Consider the following 23,220-nt stretch of genomic DNA (forward strand, 5'->3'; position numbering starts at 1 on the left):
CTATGCCTTACAGTAAACTTCAAATAATGAAGATGCTGAATGCATGCGGTAGAAGATGGAGAAAGGCATTGCCAGATTGACAACTGTGATCCAGGGCTCAAAACCAAACACGACTTCTTCTAGGCCATTGTCGTACTGAGGACGGCAGCCAAATGCTGGTGGGATCCAAAGCTGTGATATAATATATAGAAAAACATCTTAGAGTACAAAAGTAAGGACATGTCACAACATGGTACACATGTGTATAGCCTGACAATGTTTCTACCCACACTAAACAGCATCTTCAGGGGTCTATGACGCTATAGACTCTACAGCGTTCATGGATCACTGTTGTTATATACCACTCTGCATGCTGTTTGCAGGGACTGGCGCGACCCACCTTCTCGATTCGGAGCTCAGCTCTGAGTCATTCTGCCTGTGGTTCGGGCAGCATGAACCTGATGACAGAATTCCTTTAAAGGGCTTGTACCAGGATTATAAGTAATCCCCAATCCACAGAATTGGGGATAACTTGCTGATCGGTGGGGGTCTCACCACTGAGATCACCACCAATCCTGAGAACAGGAGTCCCTTGTCCCGTCATCTTCCCTGTGGACTTATTGCACCCTCTGCTGTGAACAGGGCACTGAATGGAGCGCTAGTCACGCAAGCATGTTGATGCTCCATTCACTTTCAATGGGGCTGCAGAGATAGCCAGGTATTTCCATAAGTCCCATTGAAATGAATAGAGTTTTAATTGCACATGCTCAGCAAACACTCCCTTCATTCTGATGTCACTGTGGAGGAAGAAGTGACCCTGCAGTGATAAGCAGAGGAGGAAACGGGACCTCCATTCTTGAGATTGGCAGAGTTATCAGCAGTGAAACCGCCACCAACCAGCAAGTTATCCCTATCCTGTGGATAGGGGATAACTTGTGATCTTGTTACAACCCCTTTAAGCTAGTTTTTCACCTGCGCTAAAGGCTCCACTGTGAGAGCAGGAAAATGGAAACCCTGCCCAAAAGATCTGTCCTATGATGGAATTGAACAGTTCTAAATGGACCTCATTGACTTTAATGGGGTCCATCCTGTTTCTGTTATGCTGCCCAACACTTTCCTGTACAAAATAGCTCATCAAACTGTACTATATCTTCTGGGATTTTATTCCAGATCTGCACCAAAGTCTCTGAACGGAGCCTCTGACACAGAATTGAACATGCTTAGAGAATATTTATCAAAAATGCTCCTTTGTCAAGGAGTCTTTTACTTTAAAATTTTCTTTTTCATTATAATATATGGAAATATCAGTGGTATACCCATGTAAGTATGAACATGGATTCTCACAGGATAGACCTTGGAGCCTTTGTAGGATCCAGGAATCTCACTTCACAATGTATATCATTGCTGTTGACGATTAAGGGCCAAAGGGGATCCCCTTCAGTTGTGGTGCCATGATCACTATTGATCATGGCATCACAACTGTTAAATGACTGAGACTGGAGATTTCTCAGATCCTGGGCATTGTTGCAGGATGACAGCTGTCAGCCATAGCTGTCTATTTGTGGGTGTTAAAACCTTTAGATGTGCACACAGTACCATAAATGTACACTGTTGGGTGTTAAATGGTCATTGTCATTTCCACAAACCTTGTATTAATACGATAGCCAATGTGATAAACAGTAAAACTACAATTCAGTTTATTTACCAAAATGTCATTTTCTACCTGAAACACGCTCCAAAATGTGGGCTACTAGGGTCTCCCTTCTTTCTAACTTGCAGTCCACTCCATGTGATTACTGCCGACCTCCTTCATCTAGTAAGGGTAGCTTCACATCTGCATTGGAACCTCCAGTTGGAGGTTCTGCTGCAGATCCGGCACAAAATACCAGAAGAAAAAATGCTGCATGCAACACTGTTCTGGGAAAAGGCTGGGCAGCTGAGCGGAAACCAACTGGACCCCATTATAGTCAATGGGATCCATTCTGCGCTGTTCAGTTCCATCATAAGACGGAGCCATTCGGCCAGGGGATTCTCCTTTCCTGCTCCCTGAATGGAGCTGGAAACCTGAACTCCCAAGGCAGATGTGAAACCACCCTCATTGTACTCTTGCTCGTAACAGAGCTCTGGATTGCTCAGATCCATTGGTAGAAGTTGCTGACAGCCACTAACAAGTATCAGTACTTTATTGTGCACCTATGTCTGCTTGTTCTCTCCAATGTGAAAAGCGATGCAGGGTCTGGGATCAGGGCAGCACTCCCATTGGTCAATAAAGAATGGAACTAAGGCAAAGGAAGTGGCAACATGTATAGGACTGGCAAAGCTCTCAGACAGAATTACTGTCCATTGTCCATAAGTGGATGGATTATATCAGTGCGGTAGCTCTGGGGCACTTTTTTTAGAAAAATAACAAAGGTATTTGCCCCAAATCACGTTATACATATAAAAGGTACATGTCTATGCATTTATTCCAGTATTTGATACAATGACAGGTACGCTTTAAAGAGAACCTGTCACATCCCCACAGCATCATAAGCTAAGTTACGGTGCTGTTAGGGAAGGTGCAGGGAGCAGGTGAGGTATTTTTATACTCCAATTCCATGGTATCCCCCTCTGAAGTCGTCGCATGTCACAAAATCTGACTCTTTTCAGAGTCCTGTGCACATGCTCTCCCATAGATTTGTATAGGAGAGCACAGGACTCTGAAAATAGTCCGATTTTTTTGCCATGCACCTACTTCAGAGGGGGGCACCGCTGGATTGCTGTAGCCGATAAATATAGAAAATTCCTCACCCAACTCCCTGTTACATCCCCCAACAGCACCATAACTTAATGGCGCAGTTGGGACGTGAGAGGTTCCCTTTAAATACCAGCAACATATATTTACATCACAGGACAGGAAGGGGGCTAATGGAATAAAAGTGTGCAATTTTAGGAAAGTCATAAACAATGACCTACAATAATGTGAAACCAGTGGAACGGGGCAAAGAATTTCCAAAAGTAATGAGTGGGAATAGATAAAGGTAGCACAAAAACAGAACATATCAACTGATCCAACTTCCTATATGTGTACAGGCATGTGAAAAAGTAAGAATATCATGTAAAGTTTTCTTTGTTTGATATTTTTTGACATTATTCCATCCCTTTAATAATATCCTTGTCCCCCTCCCCCATTGTCAGCCCTGGCATTGTGACCTCTGGTGCTGACAGTCTTATCGGAATACCCTGAGCCCCAAGGGTAAAATAATTAGAATATGGTTAGGGTGCTTTTACATAAGCTGATTTGATGCAGTTTTCAAAGTGAATGTCAGGAGTGGATCATAAAAGGGTGGGGGAAATTCTACTTCTTATCCACTCATAGTTTGGACTTCAAAAAGTGCATCAAAAACTGCAGGGGATCGTGGAGAACCCAGTCTCATTTACAACACAGATATTTGGTTCGGTTTGCTCATTGTTGGTGAAATATGTAATATCACTATGTGTAGATCTGAAAAGTTTTCTGAGGTCATCAAAAATAATTGTATAGATGCCTATGTGTCCTGAAAGGGATTTTAAAAAAATCAAACACTTGGGCAACAATCATTCGACTATTAGGAAGATCATCTACAAATGGAAAAGATTTTAAACAACTACAAACTTGCCCAGGCCAGATCTTTCCAGCAAGTTCAACCTGAAGTCAGAACACAAAATTCTAAAAGACATCACTTTGGAACTCGTTGTTATTGATGTCCAAGCCCATCAGTATGCAAAATTCCGTTCTAAATGGGAGGTGTGTCAGGAAAAACCCTTACTGTCTGAACAGAACAAGACCAAAGTTTCCCCTTGAACACCTAGACAAACACCAGACCCTCTTTAACAATGCATGCTAAACAGATGAATTTAAAAACGTGTGCACGGTCTGTAGGCAGTGATGGAAGCTAAGGAAACCACAGCAAAGAATTTGTACCCAATGTCAGTAAATAGCTAGTAAATATATCTGCAGCCATAACAAGCACATAGATATCTGTGTATGATTGTGCATTCAGAGCGAGGGGTCGTTCACTGATAGGACCACCCATTGGACCTCTAAGCTCAGCCTCCCCCGCTCCAGACTTTCCCCTCTCCAATCCATCCTGAATGCGGCAGCCAGGCTTATCTTCCTGTCCTGCCACTACTTGGACGCCTCTGCCTTGTGCCAGTCACTGCACTGGCTGCCCATCAAACATAGAATTCAATTCAAACTTACCACCTTCATCCATAAAGCTCTGCGCGCCCTACTTTGCTTCCCTCATCTCAATCCACCACCCAGTCCATATCCTTCGCTCCGCTAACAAAATCAGATTAAGCACCCCTTTCATTCGACCCTCTCATTCCTACCTCGAAGATTCCTCCAGAACGCGCTACCCCAAACTATCCGGGCAATCCCCAACACACAAAGCTTAGGGCGTGCTCGAAAAATGCACCTCTTCAGGGAGGCATACCACATCTCCTAAACCAAACCCCTCTGTACTCCGCCTAAAACAAGCTCCCTGTCCTACTGACTGCAATCCCTGCTAGCCACAATCAACCACCCCCTGCAATCATACCAATTTAGCCACCGCACGGCTTAAGCCTGACCATTGTCTATGTGTATATCACCCCTCACTCTCCACCTCGCCATACAGTGCACATCTACAGCCCCTTTACCTTCTGTATCACCCCATTACTTGTAGTATGTAAGCTCGTTGGAGCAGGACCCTCACCCCTATTGTTTCCATCAATTGATTACTATGTAACTGTGGTTTTGTTTCTGTTCTTCCCTGTCTTGTAAGCGCTGCGGATTAGGTTGGCGCTAAATAAATAAAGATTATTATTATTAGGCTCAGAATAAGCAGAATAAAGCCCAAGTTATAATGAATCTTTTCCCATAAAGCTATATATTTATCCGCCCAGCTCCTTCTGCTCTTCATCATGATGCTTGCAGTTTGGACAGCGTGTTCAAGCCAACAGATTCCCTTCAAGCATAAAAATATAGTTGCCATCGGCCCCCAATTGGCAGGGACAAGTGCAAACTGGCACAGTGAATGATGTTAGTTCTTAGTTCTGGGCCATGTCCCATATGCCCACCCTACTTGAAGCAGTGTGCTTTTCTTCGATGGGGGAAGAAGAAGAGCAGATAGAATTACAGGTGTATCACAAAGATTGTAATGGGATGGTAATGGCATGCATGATTAATTCCCCAGTGGTGTGAGCCAAGTTAGGTGGATATCCACAGACAGGGGTGAGGTTGCAAGGGAAACCTGCCCAGGGAACTAGAGACTATTGTGGGCTTGTGAGAGGTCAAGCCAGGAGTACCGTGAAGTGATAACTATGGAGTGACTTGTTTGTCAGAGACAAATTGAGGGAAGGGAATTAGACACGGTATGTAGTCCCAATAGTGGCAGGCCAAGCCACTGCTATGAGACGCGTGGTGAGAAGGTCCAACTTCACTAGATAGAGCTATAGCATTTTTCTGCAGTCACCAATACAGGGCGTCAATGCATAACTACTTTATACATCATGTGACATAGTTGGTGTAAAGTTTTGAAAGGGTGCCCAATGAGAAGAGGGATTCATGCTTGGTTATATTACCATGTGCCTTTCTTGACTTGCACCACTCTGATCTACCTGACCACATAAACATAGTGTCCGTAAACATTCTTTGGAATGCAGGCAATTATGGAAAAAATGACAAACGGTGCGAATAAAACAGTCTAATAATTGTCATTGTGCTTTGGTCAATGTGTCAAATTATATCAACCATTCTGGCACTTCCTGGGCTGTAGAAGTAGAAAGGAAAACAAACGGTGATAAAGCACCTGTACTCATAGGATTGGTTTTACAGCTACACTATTTTATAGCTTACATATAGATAGAATCTGAGAAGGGACAACTTTTTTGCTTGAATTATATTGTTCTAATACGTAAGACTCAATCCATAAAGGATACGACCAGGGGTGGAAACTGACAGCTAGAACTGCATAACAGTAACGCACGCCACTTCAGTAACACGTGCCATGATGAGAATGAGCAAGAGGTTGGGACACGGCTTACCCCTGGGCCCCTGCGCACGTCGATCATCTGAATGTTGCTGTACTGCAGTTCTCTGCATAGCGAGTGGCTGGAAGCACCAATGTGCAAAGCAAAATAGTGAAGGGGCTACAACATTAAGGCAGCACTGTGGCTCCTTAAGGACTTCTTCTGATGGGCAAAACCCGTGTGTAGCACTGACTGCACATGAACAGCACACAGACCCACTAAGGCTTTTCAAACACATATTTTGTTTACAAGAATCATAAGTGTTTGTAAACAAATTACAACATATCCTATTTTGGTCCGATTGATTGGACTGTCATCCAATCAAGTCAATGTGTGCACAGGAAAAACCGGATGACATACATGTGCATTCCACATTTCATAGATCGTATGTGAGAAAAAAAAACTAAATACACCCAACACATACAGATGACACACAGACATACCCACTGATTGCAATCGGTCCATTTTTTGGACTAAATTAGACATGTTTGCTTGCATAAGGCCATAGGGTCCTTTTACACGGAACAATAGTCAGGCACAGATACGCCAGAAACTTGTCCTATAGATAATCACTGCTGAGTTTTCATTATTCTGGCCACCCGCCTCTGTTCACAGTAAGTAAGTAGTCGTTCATAGATGAACGACTGCCTGTTTACACCGGACGATTGTTGTTCAGTTTGTATGCCTGCATAAACTGAATGATGAATGAACGAATTCTCACTGGCATTATTTACACTGAAGAATTAAGGTTCAGATTCCCGTGATCCAGCGAAAATTGGAACAAAATTATCATTCCATGTAATAGGGTGCTTAGTCTCAGGATTGGTGGGGGTCACGGACTAATACCTAAGCCTTAGTTAAAATAAGAGCATAATCCAATGTCGTACATAAAGCAAAATTGAGAAACATTAACGGAAAAGTTTTATGTATTTAGTTTTTGTTTCATTAATCCCTTAGTGACCACCAATACAATTTTTGCAGTCATCACTTTGGGTCCTTCTTCCCTTTTTATGGTACATCAGAGTAAAGTCAGCACAGGTCTTCTGAATTTCCGTACTGAAGTATTGCAGTATATTATAGGAATGATCATTGGTAATAAAACCAAAACCCCCTAGTGGGATAAAAATAAAAAGTTTAAAAAAGAAAGAAAAAATAAAAAGGTCAGGTTGCATGTTTTCACAGGCTGATGTGCTGCCGATAAGTGAACAGTTTTAGATGTGCATAAAAGATTTGCTCAACCAATAAACAAACGTCTACTCATTTGTTGGTCATGGGCTCATACACATAGACCCATGGTAGGGCAAATGAACATTCATTCGTGCCCATCTATCAGCCCATGTAAAAGGGCATTTAGTAGTCTGCTTTATCTAGATCCTTGCATTGCAATAAACCTACTCTCTGTTTTTAAATTCCTTCCCTATAAAGGTCTTTTACACAGGACGACTATCCCAGCGACTATCTATCCTGGGCTTTCACACAGAAATAATAGTCTGTCAGGGAATGGAGGCGGAGCACGCCAACGATGTCTTCCAGCCACCCGCCTCCATTCACTGCAAACAGGCAGTCGCTCAACGATTAAACAGTAGTTATCCTATTTCAGTAAGCTAAAACAGAACGATTAGCGACTATGGAGCAACTTTTCACTCAATGCCTTGTTGGGAGCCGAGTGTATATGGGCCGAAAGTCACCCATATTCACTCATTTGAGCAATTATTCGGGCAACTATAGGCCCGTGTAAATGTACTTTAATGGCAATAAGATAACACCACTGAAAAGAGAGAAAGAGAACATGCCAGCCTACTGGGTGTGCTTAAGTGACTATTATAAAAACTGAAATATTTTAGGATTTTTTAGATGGATAGTTGCGTTAAAAAATAATCCAAAATGTAAAAATTATCTATTTATTATTAGTAGAGATGAGCGAGTATACTCGCTAAGGCACATTACTCGAGTGAGTGAGTATCTCCCCACTCGTCTCTAAGGATTCGGGGGCCGGCGCGGGTGTCAGGTGAGTTGCGGGGGGGAGCGGGGGGGAGAGAGGGAGAGAGAGATCTCACCTCCGTTTCTCCCCCGCCGCTCCCCGCCCCCCGCTGGCCCCCGAATCTTTAGAGACGAGCGGGGAGATACTCGGCTAAGGCACTACTCGCTCCAGTAATGTGCCTTAGTGAGTATACTCGCTAATCTCTAATTATTAGCAATGAATTAAATAATTGTGTATTACTGATTATATATTCCCAATGAGCAAAAGCTTTCGGGGGGACTAAATTAACTAAAAAACTACTTACCGAAATGTTGCAAAGGAAGAGAAATGCAGCAATGTTTTTGAGTATTCTTCTTTTCTTGTTGAGTTTTGGTGACCTGGTTGCTTGCATTGCTATGATGGATGGGGCAAATCTGATGGAGTTATTGTTTTCTTGATTCTTCTTGTCCTCTGCAGAGGCTTCTCCCAAAGACAGTTCTGAATTGGACATGTAAGGAAATTCCTTGCTGCAAATAGTGACAGATTCATTGAAAACCTCATACGAAGGGGTAAGGGACAAAGTACTTCTACTAGACATAGAAAATATCCTTTCAATTGCCCGGCCATCCATAGGCTCCTCTTCTTTACGATGTATACACTCAATTATAAACAGATTTTGAATGTATTTTTCAATAATAACCAGGATAGAATAAGGTAAGTTGTACCAGGCATATCCAGGGTGGGTCTCAGCACAGATGATGGCCAAGATAGAACCCCAAGAGATGAGCCAAGAACCACACGCAGAACCAACAAGAAGATCTGAGTCCAATTTCTTGGCTGGGCTCTCACTGTCGTCTAATGACTTATTTTCCATTCTGTATATGATAAGACCAATGATTCCTGCAGTGCACATAAGTGTCAATACTGTAATGGCAAATAAGTAGAACATGGTGAGGGCAAGCTCACTTTTGCTCTTGGAGCGTCCAATCTGGATGAGATATACAACCAAGACAGCGATGGTGGTCGTGAGAACGATCAGGCCCAAAATTGTGCCAGCTGTTATACCATGGAATTTGAAGTGGATCTTCTGCTGCTGGTGATGCTTTACAGTGCGCCCAATGTTCTTCCATAAAACATATAGCATTGTAGAGGCCAATATATGATACTCAATAGTGAATGGATACAGGTAGTATATACCTTGTGAAAATATAGAACATACATTGGATGTGCAGTTACACTCTGGTGTATGGTGATCTATAAAGAAAGGAAATGAGTTAGACTCAAGAGGTGGAATCATGTTTTTACTGCTGTCGTGTTAACCAAATAGAAATCTGTGATCAGCTCTTCTATCCCCAGTCTATCCTAGCCATTTCTTAATTATTTAAGGTACCTTTCTCCTTTGGAAGGTGTCTGAGCAAAAGGTTCCTAGTGTTCCAAGTGAACGTATTCCTGTATTCTACTCGCTACCCAACTTCAACCTTGCCTGTTTACCCAGCTTTCCTGAACCCTGCCTGTCTTGACCTTGATCTGTCTTCTAACTTCATATTGCCTGATTATTGACTGCTCTGATCTGCAGTCTGATTTTCTGCATTGCATGAACTTCACCTGTCCTGACCACGGCCTGTTATATTGACTATATCCTTGCCTGTCCTTTTAATACCACATTCTAGAGCCTTTAGCCCCTCTGGGTTCATTGTCACTGCAATGAAACTACTCCTGGAGAGACAACCTGAGGGCTTCTTGCCATGAAGATCAAATCCCTTAAAGGGGTTGTCTCGCGAAATCAAGTGGGGTTATACACTTCTGTATGGCCATATTAATGCACTTTGTAATATACATCGTGCATTAAATATGAGCCATATAGAAGTTATTCACTTACCTGCTCCGTTGCTAGCGTCCCCGTCGCCATGGTTCCGTCTAATTTCGGTGTCTTCTTGCTTTTTTAGACGCGCTTGCGCTGTGCGGTCTTCTCCCTTCGGCTCCGCTTGGCAGCATCGGCGTTTTGGCTCCGCCCCCTGTACGCGTCATCGCGTAGCTCCGCCCCCGTCACGTGCCGATTCCAGCCAATCAGGAGGCTGGAACCGACACACGTCATGGGCGGAGCTACGCGATGATGCGTACAAGGGGGCGGAGCCAAAACGCCGATGCTGCCAAGCGGAGCCGAAGGGAGAAGACCCATCTGCGCAAGCGCGTCTAAAAAAGCAAGAAGACACCGAAATTAGACGGAACCATGGCGACGGGGACGCTAGCAACGGAGCAGGTAAGTGAATAACTTCTGTATGGCTCATAATTAATGCACGATGTATATTACAAAGTGCATTAATATGGCCATACAGAAGTGTATAACCCCACTTGATTTCGCGAGACAACCCCTTTAAAAGGGGGTTAAAGGGTAGGAACTAGGGGACACCTTAGAGAAGCCCTTAGGAATAGCTCAAAGTCAAGTCAGTGAGTGAAACACTGTGTCATAAGATGTTATTCCATCAAAAACTGACTTAGCAGCAGGGGAATCTGTTTGCAAACCCTGTTCAAGAATGGTTGGGGTCTCAACAGTCAGACCCTCACTGAGGAGACACTTATCACCTATCCTGTTAATCAGTAATAAGTTGTTTTAATAATTGTATTTTTTGGTGAGACAACCTCTTTAACCCTACTATGATGCTATGACATGACCTGAAAAGGGCTGTGCATGCAAGGCATCCCAGAAATATTGATGAACTGAAACTCAGTTGCAGGGATAAAGGGTCCAACATTCCTCCTCAACATTGTGAAAATCTTACTTGCAGTTAGAGAAAACATTTGGTGTAGGTGATTGTTGCTAAATAGAAATCTACAGGTTAGGAAATTCAAAGGTTCACTTAATTTTTCTCCCTGCACTGCAAGGAGGTTTACTCAATGTGCTCAATAAAATATATGAACAGTACAACTATTTGTTATTAGTTTTGTTATATTTGTGTTTGTCTATAATTTTGACTTAGATAACAATAGGACTACATTTATTATTAATGAATATAGAAATCCAGGTAATATTAAAAAATATCCATTAATTCAACATATCTAGATATATCAGGAAATGTATACGTTTAGAATTTTTAAGATTCAGCAATCATATTTTTTAGTTTTAATAACAGAAATAGCAATAATTTTCTTACCCATTGTTATGTTTGAGAACCCAAGAGTAATAAGCCGTTCTTTATGTTCATTTAGCTGGTGCTTGGATTCTGTTAAAACACCATTAGCCCATAACAGGAGGTTTGTAAATACTGCGTGGATCAAACCAAACCTAAAATGCATATCACAGGAAAACATATATTACCAGAGAACAAACATTCATTAGCCAAATGCTACTCAAAGACAGCATGGAACAGGTAACAGTCAAGGTCTGCATGTTCATTGAGAAAACTCAACTTGACCTGTTTCACCCGTTAATGACATATTGCAGGAAGTACTGATTTTCACATCAAATCAAAACAATATTTCAGTATTGCCCCAATATTCTTTATAGACAATGTTTTCCTTCTGGAACCTGCTATCTACATCAAATTTGTGTAGCCTCTTTCTAATGGTAGATGCATCCACTATGACATATGTACTAGTGAGATCTGGCTGTAGATCCTGTGATGAAATTCTGGAGTTCTTAGAGACTTCTTAAAGCATCTTGTATTCTGCTCTTGGGCAGACCTGACCTGGTTACGTTGGTTGTTATGGTTCTTGCTTAAGAAAAGGATCCTTGAGCTGCAGTTGGTTCGGTGCTGGCTATGCTGATGTATGGAGTCTAGGAAATCTCTCAGTTTTTCAATCTAAACCCCTGCAACTAGTTATGGATTCTCCTAGTCAGATACCCTGCTTCAAGTCCCTAGCATAGCAGCTGACTGGCACTGGGTATTCTGCTAGGACTGTCTAGAGATGCGAGGCCAGGAACAAAGTAGCTGCCTTCACCATGAGGACAGTCAGGATGTAACAAACCAGAGGAAGAGATGAAGATGTAATCAAACCATCAGCCAAGGGGGTAAAATCAAGAGATCAAACTACATGTACATGGTGAGAAATCCAAAAAAGCAAAAAAATGCTGAATCTAGAAAGAATGCTAAGGTCAATGTCAGAGTCAAAACACAAGTGAACTAGCTTAGATAGACTGTACCAGAATCAACGGAAGGGGCCACATGCTTATATCTTAAAACTGCCATTCCGTGATGTCATTAGAGTAAGCAGGTTGTAGATGATCTTCCAGCTGGTGGAATGGTGGATTCCAATAGTTTGGTAATCTTTTTAAATACTTTTCCAAACTCCTAGTCAACTATAACTTTCAGAGGATCTTTGAATATGGGTGTGGTGGTACTACAGCCAAAAGGCCCTATATAACTTATAGTGATGATTTTATTAAGTGGAGAATAAAGTAGATTTCGTAATTATAGAGTTACAACACCAGATGCCAACCATGCATCCAAGTGGGATGAAGAATGGAATATTATCCATGCTGCCAATGTGTTGTAGAAGCTACAATGTTTCTTGTCATGATCAGTGCCAAGCTCTTTTATATGCATTATATTATCTAATGATTATAGCCATAGCAGTCATTTTGGGGGTGATGTTGATTTCCATAGCTTAGGGATAAGTTGACGCATGGCTAGGAGAAAGAATCTGAGCAGACTTGCTTTGGTCCTTGCCAGAGAGCCTAGAAGCAGTGTAAGGAGAGCCATTTCTGTGGAGAATGTTGGGAAAGAGTTAAAAGCTGCATTCTATAGTCTATTTATGTCAGGCCATATAGGCAGGAGCAAAGGGCAGGGCCACCATATATGTAAGAAGGAGCCTACACCTGAGAAGCATCTCCAGTAAATGTTTGGGGACTGGGGGAACATTTTGGCCAATCGCGATGGAGTTCTGTACCATTGGGTTACAAGTTTATAGTTGAGTTCTTGGAACTTGCTGGACCTAGAAGTTTTGTGTGTCAGAATAAAGATTTTGACCCATTGTTTCTCAGTGAAAGTTTTACCTATTTGTTTTTCCCAACCTTGCTTAAATATCAATGGGTCTTTCCTTGTCTCCTTTGCAAGCAAAATATGGTATACCTGAGAGTTCTCTTTTGTCAGTGGGGTGGGTGACATGCATAATTTTTCAAATTGAGATAAAGAAGCTATGAGTTGTGTACTAGGACTGAGATATTGCATGGATGTATGCATCTGTAAATACTGGAACTATTCCTCCGACAACGGACCCCCACCGCCCATTAGCTTGCATAGCGACCTCATACCTGACTCTGAAACCAAGTCATGTATACGCAGCAGATGAGTTTCCAATCTAGAGAGTAATGTGGAATCACTAAACCATGCCATAAACTCTGGGTTGCCCAGTAGGTGTGTGAGTTGTCCAGGTCGAGATACCAGACTTAAGCATGTCACTAGTCTATCCCATGTATCTAACAGATTGCTCATGAGTAGTGTTAAATTAGGTATTTGTCGGAATGCTCAGCGAGGCAGCCAAAAGATACCCTGTGCTTTGTATTGTGTGGAGTCCTGCTCCATCTCTACCCATAATTTAGAAGAGCGATTATGAATGAGGTCCAAGATACATTTATATATGGCAGCACCATGGTCTAAAATTAAAGGGGTTGTCCCGAGGCAGCAAGTGGGTCTGTACACTTCTGCATGGCCATAATAATGCACTTTGTAATATACATTGTGCATTAATTATGAGCCATGCAGAAGTTATAAAAAGTTTTATACTTACCTGTTCCGTTGCTGGCGTCCTCGTCTCCATGGTGCCGACTAATTTTCGCCCTCCGATGGCCAAATTAGCCGCGCTTGCGCAGTCCGGGTCTTCTGCAGTCTTCTATGGGGCTCCGTGTAGCTCCGTGTAGCTCCGCCCCGTCACGTGCCGATTCCAGCCAATCAGGAGGCTGGAATCGGCAATGGACCGCACAGAAGAGCTGCGGTCCACGGAGGAAGAGGCCATCTTCAGCGGTGAGTAGAGAAGTCACCGGAGCGCGGGGATTCAGGTAAGCGCTCCGGTGAGCTTTCTTTACCTCCCTGCATCGGGGTTGTCTCGCGCCGAACGGGGGGGGGGGTTGAAAAAAAAAAAAACCCGTTTCGGCGCGGGACAACCCCTTTAAGTTTGGCAGGCCCGCCCCTCCTTTCTATTTTCTCTGTTTAAGTGTTCTGAAACTAGTATTACCCCAGACAAATTTCATTTTGACTCTACGTATATGGGACTAGTAGTATCTGGGTAATTTGATACAGAGAGTTTGGCATATGTATAGGAATTTAGGAAGAGAGTCCATTTTTAGTACGTTAATCCTGCCAAACCAGGAAAGCATAAGGGGTCGCCATTTCTGCAAATCTGTCTCTAGTGTCCTGAGTATTAGTTTATAGCTTAAGTTGAATAGTTGGGGCGGATCAGCCAACAAAGATATCCCCAGATATTTAATGGCGTCTTCATTCCAGTGAAGTGGTATTATGGATTGCTTCTTTGGTTGGGAGGGTTATATTAAGAATTTGTGAATATTTACTTTGAAGTTATTGACTTTTCTGAAATTTTCAAATGCTTTTAGGATGGTTGGGAGATCAATTCTAGGGTTTGTTATGTATATTAGGAGATCGTCGGTGAATAAAGCTAATTTATGTTAATGCAATCCCATTTTGATTCCCTGTGTGTTAGGATTTTTTATAAGTGCGTTTGCCAGAGCCTCCATTGTGAGAATATATAAAAAGGGGGACAGAGGGCATCCCTGTCTGGTGCCATTTTTAATTTCTAATGGGGACGATAGCGATCAATTAATTCGAACCCTTGCTGTTGGATGGTTGTACAGGGCTATAATCCAGTTTTTTTCTTTGCATTTTAATGCATTTTATTGCATTTTAATAAAAGTTATTTAAAATTAATAACAGATATTCCAATTAAAGATTTACATACAGAATGGATGATTCACCCAGATTAATTAAACATGACTGAGTGGCCTACATGCAAGTTTAGTTAAAAGATGGAGCACTTGTTGCTGTAAATAATAAAAACGGTCTTTACTTGGCAGCTGAATCAGCGGTGCAGTCACTTTACTTTAGCACACAGGTTCAGAATGTTGCAATGAAGCTTTGAATACTTTGGCAATACAATCTGTAACACTTGGCAACACAGACTCTGAGATCTAGGTAACACTGCATCAGCCTGCCCCGTCTCTTTACTACCCAGCAATCTCTTTATACTAACATAGTCTCATTATATATCAATACTATCATGAATAGGTCATCAGTAGTTTAGTCTCATAAACCCCTTTAATTGTGGTTTAAAATAAACAATATATATTAAGTTACCTTTCTAGGGTTTTAAATGATTTGATGATATCTTTGGCATGGAACCATAAAAAGTAGACCTAGAATAAAGCAAATCATGTATTTTTATTGGTTATGAGAGGAAGATGGATAGATAGATAGAGCAAAATAACTTCAGAGAATACAAGGAAAGTATTACAATTAGAGATGAGCGAGTATACTCACTGAGGCACATTACTCGAGCGAGTAGTGCCTTAGCCGAGTATCTCCCCGCTCGTCTCTAAAGATTCGGGGGCTGGCGTGGGTGACAGGTGAGTTGCGGCGGGGAGCGGGGGGGGGGGAGAGAGGGAGAGAGAGATCTCCCCTCCGTTCCTCCCTGCTCTCCCCCGCCACTCCCCGCCAGCCCCCGAATCTTTAGGGACGAGCGGGGAGATACTCGGCTACGGCACTACTCGCTCGAGTAATGTGCCTTAGCGAGTATACTCGCTCATCTCTAATTACAATACATATAGTCGTACAAACATCAGAGTAATGCAGTCATCAACTTTAACATCACACAAATCTTGTTTTTCACTCCAGAAGAAAGCAAGAGAATAAGCATATGGTAATTAGTACAAATTTATGAATATAATTGTTGTTATTATTGGTTTTTTTTATTGTATTAGGCCTAATTCCCACGGGCAGATTTCCGCCACGTATCACATGGCATTGCCCTGCAGCTATTAGGTTCTATTGAACCTAATAGCTTTGGATCCATTTGAAATGCATATTATTATACCTATCATAGGTCCCTTAAAAGCAGAAGTCATGACACTCACAAAGCCTTAACAAAAACACACTGCAAAAACTTCTAGCATCATCTGTTTGGTTGTGTCATATATCCATAATCCGTTCCCAAGATATTTCTTCTACACTTGAAAGTTTAGACAGCACAAAGCAAGACTATTCGAAAATAAGACGACAAGAAATAACCCATTAAGAGTAACAGCTTCATAGTAATAATATGTTGGGTTCAGGAGTCCTAATGATAGGACAATGTCATAAGAACATACACTACCTAACAATTAAGGTTCATTTGATGGAACAATAGGCAATTCAGTGAGTCCAGTGGAAACAATTAACCATAGTACTTTTCTAAAGATTAAAAGGATGTATAGAAATCCATGTGAATTGCAAAAAATAGAAAGCTTCAGAGACGCCCCCTACCTGTAGAAGAGTGTGGATGGTATGAGTAACAGGGAAGATACCCTCTGTTATTGACACACACTCCGAATATCCAATGTAGTAGCCAATTTTGAAAGAATCCAAAATGAGAGTGATGACTGCAAAAAGAGTAATTCCACCTTAAAGAGAAATAAGACGGATTATAATACTAACAATTTTCAAATTACATGAACAAAATGAGATGCTCAATATTACAATTAGAGATGAGCGAGCGTACTCGGTTCGGGTGTTTTTGAACTCGAGCACTGCTTTTTCCGAGTAACTGACTACTCGGACGAAAAGATTCCAGGGGCGCCGGGGGGTGGCGTGGTCGAGCGGGGGGTAGCAGTGGGGAACAGGCGGGAGCTCTCCCCCCCCCCCCCCCCACTCCCCTCTGCAACCCCCCGCTCACCCCCAGCGCCCCCCGAATCTTTTCATCCGAGTAGTGAGTTACTTGGAAAAAGCGGTGCTCGAGTGCAAAAACACCCGAACCGAGTACGCTCGCTCATCTCTAATTACAATCCATATAGATAGAATGGACTGTTTTCTCACTTTACTTGGTTCTCACAGACAACATTACTAATTGAGACATGGCTATCCATAGGTCAGGAGTTATACTTATTTTTGATCTTCCGATCGATCATACTTGTGAATCAATTATGTTTTGGTATATACCTGCCTTTGCCAGGTCCTACAAGAAACTCCTACTCTTCTTCTTTTGGGTCACCAAAACCTACCATTTCATCAGGAAATGTAACCCCGGTTATGAACTCTTATATTCGTATAGAATTGTTAATGCTCCTGTTGAAGAATTTGTTCCTGAATGTTTCTAGAACTCTATTGGGGACATTAAAGTTCAGTTGAATGTTATTTTCACCCATAAAGGCTGCCTTCACACAAGCATTTTATCACGGCTACTTTTGCACGATAAAACGCCACCCAAAAACCACGACCATCTGAAGCATTGGATTCCAATGTATTTGTTCAGATGGGCAGTCTTTTGGTGCGTAAAATTGGCCGGCTTTTCTGTTGACTAGAAAAGATAGGTCTGGACTAGAGATGAGTGAGCGTACTCGGAAAAGCACTAGTCGCTCGAGTAATGTGCTTTATCCGAGTATCGCTGTGCTCGGGTCTGAATATTCGGGTGCCGCTGCGGCTGACAGGTGAGTCGCAGCGGGGAGCAGGGGAGAGCGGGCGGGAGAGAGGGAGAGAAAGATCTCCCCTCCGTTCCTCCCCGCTTTCCCCTGCAGCTTCCCGCTCCGCAGCGCGTCCCGAATCTTCAGACCCAAGCACAGCGATACTCGGATAAAGCAAATTACTCGAGCAAGTAGTGCTTTTCCGAGTACGCTCGCTCATCTCTAGTCTGGACCTATCTTTTACCAGAATACACGGACTGGTCCCATAGACTCCTATGGGAGCCTATTAGAGCTGCTGGAAAAGGGAGGCGCGAGGAAGTTTTGCAGCAGCTCTGCTAAACTCCCTCCCCCTCTCCACCGCTTTCCAGCTGCCGGCAAAGGAGGGGGTGGGATGGGGTGGGAGATTAGCACACTAGCTCCCGCCCTGTCTTGCCACCTCCCTTTGCTGGCAGTCAGCAAGGGGTAGAGAGGGGGAGGGAAGGGGGATGGTGAGAGAAGGGGCTGAAGAGGGGGAAGGAGTTTAGGAGAGCCTCTCATACATGTGATTTTCAGCCGTGCTGCGGCCACAAAGCAGGCGGCCTAGGGTAGCAATGCTCATGTGAAGAAGCCGAAAGGCTGAATATGCCCTGAGTTCAACTAAGTGGGCTAAGTGCGTCCTTTTAGATGAGACGATTGTTGCACTAGTGATTATTGCTCCTGTGCTTTCAGAAACACAGCCAGGTGGCAGCGAATGGAGGCAGAGCAAGCCGGATATTGCTCCTGGCCACCCATCTCCATTCATGGATTAATGGAATTACACAGGCCAATTGTCGTTTGATCTTCATGCCTACACAAACTGAATGACGAACGATAAGCGAACAAATTATCGTTCTTGTTCAGTCACTGGCAGTACTCACACTAAACGAATATGGTTCCATGTAAAATGGTATTCAAACAAACCTGACAAACTACTGTGCTCTAAGAATAGGAATAGGGAACCTGTTAATCATATATACATAATCTCAGCAAGCTTGGGCTCCTACTCCTCTAACGCTGAACTTATTTAGGCCACTCTCAACAACTTTTACCAAAAACTATATATGCAATCTCTTTAGGACCATTCCATTTTCTCTCTTTAGGACCATTCCCCTTGATGTCAAACCAACTCCTCAAAATATCCCTATTTCCACAGAGAAAGGCCTTGTTCACACAAGTGCTGTTTTAGCGCAGAATAGGCGCATGAAAAGATTGTGGCTATACTGCACTAAAGATTGCGTGAATTCCAGCTATTTTAATTAGCCTATTCGGAGGTGTGTGGTGTATGTTATCCAGCTCCCATAGGAGTCTATGGAAAGCACACACCAAAGATAGGTCAGGTCCTATCTTTTCTCACCCCACTGACCTTAGATGTGAGTTTGCAGTCCATGTCCTATCTTTGATTGGTGTGAGTTTTTTGAGCATCTAAAATGCCTTTGAGTGAACGCTTCTATAGGAAACCATTGCTTCTATTTAGACGTAATCTTTTCAGGCTCCACTAATGCGCGAAAACAGTGCTTGTGTGAACAAGGCCGAAGTTATAGACATCCTTAAGTAATGGAAATTGGGAAAGGCCCCAGGGCCCAGATTGGTCATACCACAATGTATTAAAACAAATTTGTTAGTATATTTTCCCCTCATCTAACTTCCCTCTTGAGTGTTTGTCCACACATATTACGATCCTATTCAAGTATAACACAAATTCCATTTCCCACAATAATTATATGACTATTTAACTCCTTAATTGGTATTGTAAATTATTTTCATCCACACTAGCTCAAAGATTAAATTGACTAATTCTAATTATCCTTTTAGATTGGCCAAGGTCTTAGTTCAATCTAACAAATGCATGTCAATTAGCGTTATTTCCTTTTTCCTTTACACAGGCCAAGAATCAGCTTATGGGAACAAACAAACAATCATAATCCTGATTATTCATCCCCGTAGGTTGTCTGTACACCTACTTGTTCACATGAGAAGATGTACAGCTCATCAGCGAGTATGAAACTGGACAATCAGCAGATGAATGAGCATTCACTCGTTTGTCAGCTGATTATTGGTCCTTTTACAAGGTCTGATTGTAGTACGAACGAGTGTTTGGAGAAACATTTGGGCCTGATAATAGGCCTATGTAAATGGATCATTACTCTGTTTCGTTCCATGGTCCACAAGGACTAATTAGGATCCACCCCACATTGATAAGGCCCAGATAAATATCTATACCGTATTTTATCTAATTATTTATGCCAACCAGAAAAAACACCTTTGACTTTTTTTAGCCTTGGATATTAAAAGGCATTTTACAGCCACTTTTGTTCAATTATATTAAGTACTCTCCAGAGTATGGAGATTGGTGGATAGTTGTTCATTGCCCCCCCAGGGGCTTATACTACCAGCCGATGGCTACTTTAAAATTTCCTACTTCTTCTCAACCCCCTATTCACATCTATACAGGTATTAAGCTGCCCACCCTTACCTGCCTTGTTTGTCTTACCATGGAGCCATTAATTGTGTGCCTCCAAGCCCACCTCATATCTAGGGGATCATTATTAATAGTGGCACTCAAACTAGAATCTGTTGGCAAGTCATCTTTTTTATTTTACAAACCCTTTTTGGTTCCTCTAGAATTTGGTGTAGCAACTGGATCTTTCCACTACAATATCTAAGGTGAAGAAGAAATACGATAAGTCAGAATTTTTGATATGTCATGTTCCATTGGCTACTAGGAAACTTATAGAGCTAAACTTTGGATTTATCCAACACTCATATTTACTGTAGGTATAAATCTAACGAACTCTTGGGATTCCATACACAAGTGGAACTACCCCCTTCCTCACACCCTTCGTGAAATGACTTGCTGGTGATCTCAAATCATGGAATTGCCTACACTTATCTTGGTTTGGCTGTATTTATTCTGTGGAAATGGCCCTCCTACCCTGGATATTGTACCTATTCAGGAGTCTACCTGCTCCTACTGCCAATGTGTTTCGGCTGAAAAGAGACCCAGAATTTATGCCACTCTTAGCACTCCCCCCCTCTTAGCACGCCCCTACAATAGTAGGTATCAGTCTCTTATCTTTCTAAATGTTATTTGGAGGTGCAAATTTCTTAGTTAACAGTGACATGAGCTGGATGTCTTACCCTGTTATGGGTTTCCTTGGTGGAGATAGCCCCTTATGCCTGTGTACAAAAGGCCAACTTACAATCCCACAGCCTTATGCCATGCAGAAGCACAAGGCAACAGACATGCACAACCACTGCTCTATTACAACAGGAGACATGAGACCCCCAGTTTTATGATCGCCAAGGGTCCCTGTGGAATAAAACTGTGGAACTCAGCGCCAGGACCAGGATGCAACAAAGTGAAATATTATTACTTCCTTTCTTATTCCAAGTTTAAGACAAACAGTAAGACATCTGGCAACGTGTTTTTCTGCCAGGACCATCAGCTGCGTCAGCCCAATACAGTGCAGAGCAGTAGCAGGATATTTAAACTTTGGTGGGTTTGAGTTTTTCGTTTCTTAGGCCACACTTGCCACTTTTGTGCGGACAGTGGGTTGTGCTTAGTGAAAAGGTGTGGGCTCTATCATCCCAAGAAATTCTATGGCAGCTATTTAATAAGAACATAATTGGATGTGAATATACAGTTTTTAGCTTGTGTTCCCCTTTGACCATTTGTCAATTAAACTCAACTCAGTTTCTAAAGGTACCTTTACCTGTTGCTCAGGTAGATGCTCAGAATAACAGTCCTTCATTTGCTTTTACACAGAGCGATGGTTGTTCCTTAGTTGTTTCCCGCGATAAAGGCGATCTCCATGCAAATTTGTTCGCAAATCATTAAAATACAAACAGCTGTGACATTACACCAGATGACTTTTGATCAACCAGCGACTATTTTTTTGGCAAGCTGGAACATAACGACTAGCGACTTATTGCTGGTCACCCTGTTGGTGGCTATATTTACACTGAATGACTATAATTTGAATTTGCACTTTCAAGCTATTATTCAGCCAACAGTCGTCCCATATAAAGTTACCTTTTCGGCCGCTTTCGCACGAGGAAGAAACCCAGGCGAGATTTGTGAGTTGTGAGATGCACAAATCTCACACTAATATGAGCCCCATTCTTTTGAATGCGCCATACAAATGAGCGATGTTTTCCTTCACCGCACTGTGATGCAATGTGGGAAACAAAGCATGGCATGTCCCATCTTTCTGCTGTTCTCACATCACAGCGCCCATTGTTTGTAATCGGGGTGGCGGCAGCATCGCTAGGTGCACAAGATGCATTGTGAGGCCTCCCATTGAAAACAATGGGAAAAACGATGTGATCCTCTGTCAGCCACAGCGGAGGATCTCTTCTTCCCCCAAGTGATGTGAGGCAGTTTTGAAACAAAAAGCAGGAAAAAATGCATGTTGGTGAGCGTGAATCACGGCCCAATATCACACTCGCCCATGTGAAGTTAGCCTAAGAAGTAATTGTATATATTATGTAGATGAGGCTCTTTTTCAAAAGTTCCAAAGCCATTGTCTCCAACACAAATGCTGGCCAAACTTTGGTGACTGTGGATCACAGGGGACACTATTACTTGTAGGGTCATAGATGGGCATGATCATTTTCTTGGGCCACAGAGGGAGTTACTATTACTTTGTCGGGCTACAGAAGGGAATTATCACTTTATGGAGGCATTTTTACTTTGTGGGACCATAGAAAGAGCACTATTAGTTGGTAAGGCCACAGAGGGGGAATTACTTTGTGGGGCCACAGAGAAGGCATTATTATTGCAATATAATATTGTGGAGAGCCATTAAAAAGATTGTCTCTCATTCTGCAAAACCTGTCCTGTCCTTTCCCACACTACACAGATAATTCATTGATATGAACGGGCACTGTGTAATACTTTATTTCCCCTGCGGTAGTGCTGCAGCCAAATTTAACCTTTACCACCAAGTTTCACCACAAATTACAGCTGATCACTGGGAGTCCCGGTGGGGAACAGTTTCTGATCTGCTGATTGTCCAAGGACCTTTCTAACAAGTGGAGATTTTCCAAAGTGGGGAACCCTTTTATTAACCAAAATTAGAATTAAAATCTTATCCGGTCAACTGCACCCCCTAGAGTTCATGGTATTAAGACACATTACAGCACTTACATCGTAGCCAGCGTGCTCCTGCATCAGTATCTTTCTCTAAAATGCTTCTTCTTTGAGTGTAACTCCCAAAAATGTACCAAAACATCCAGACCAACTGAATGAGCATCAATGTGATCAGATAGGACAGGAGGTCTCTGTCCGTAATCCCAACAGCATGAATGGCCCAGGCGAACATCAGCAGCAGCCCAGCCAGGAAGATATTGAAGCCATATTGACTGCTAAGAATCTCAGCATTTTTCTGGGGATAGTTGTGAATTAAATTCAAATGAAATTTCTTCTGCGCCGACTTTTGGGGTTGATCCGGTGAAGGTAACGTATCTAATTTGTTCTCATCGGCCATATTTTCTTTGCTGAAATTCAGTAAGAATAATCTCAAATAAGGAAAATAAATAAATATATATATGTACATTTGTTCCTTATTATCATGGTTGCAATCAGTTCAGGCAGGATGATAACTTTCTTCCTAAATTACGTGCAAGA

General features: G+C 42.4%; 1 protein-coding gene across 1 annotated transcript; it reads right to left on the reverse strand.

Moving 5' to 3' along the window:
* Window positions 1-23,080, reverse strand: LOC136573350 (proton channel OTOP1-like). The gene is made up of 6 exons (XM_066574643.1): window positions 22,741-23,080; window positions 16,441-16,577; window positions 15,277-15,335; window positions 11,125-11,255; window positions 8,298-9,226; window positions 1-171 (listed from the first exon to the last, which is right to left on the reverse strand). The coding sequence occupies exons 1-6, from the start codon at window positions 23,078-23,080 to the stop codon at window positions 1-3; spliced, it is 1,767 nt and encodes a 588-aa protein (XP_066430740.1).
* Between the last annotated feature and the right edge of the window lie 140 nt (window positions 23,081-23,220).

Source organism: Eleutherodactylus coqui, chromosome 7 (genome assembly GCF_035609145.1).
Source record: "Eleutherodactylus coqui strain aEleCoq1 chromosome 7, aEleCoq1.hap1, whole genome shotgun sequence".
Taxonomy (NCBI): Eukaryota; Metazoa; Chordata; class Amphibia; order Anura; family Eleutherodactylidae; genus Eleutherodactylus; species Eleutherodactylus coqui.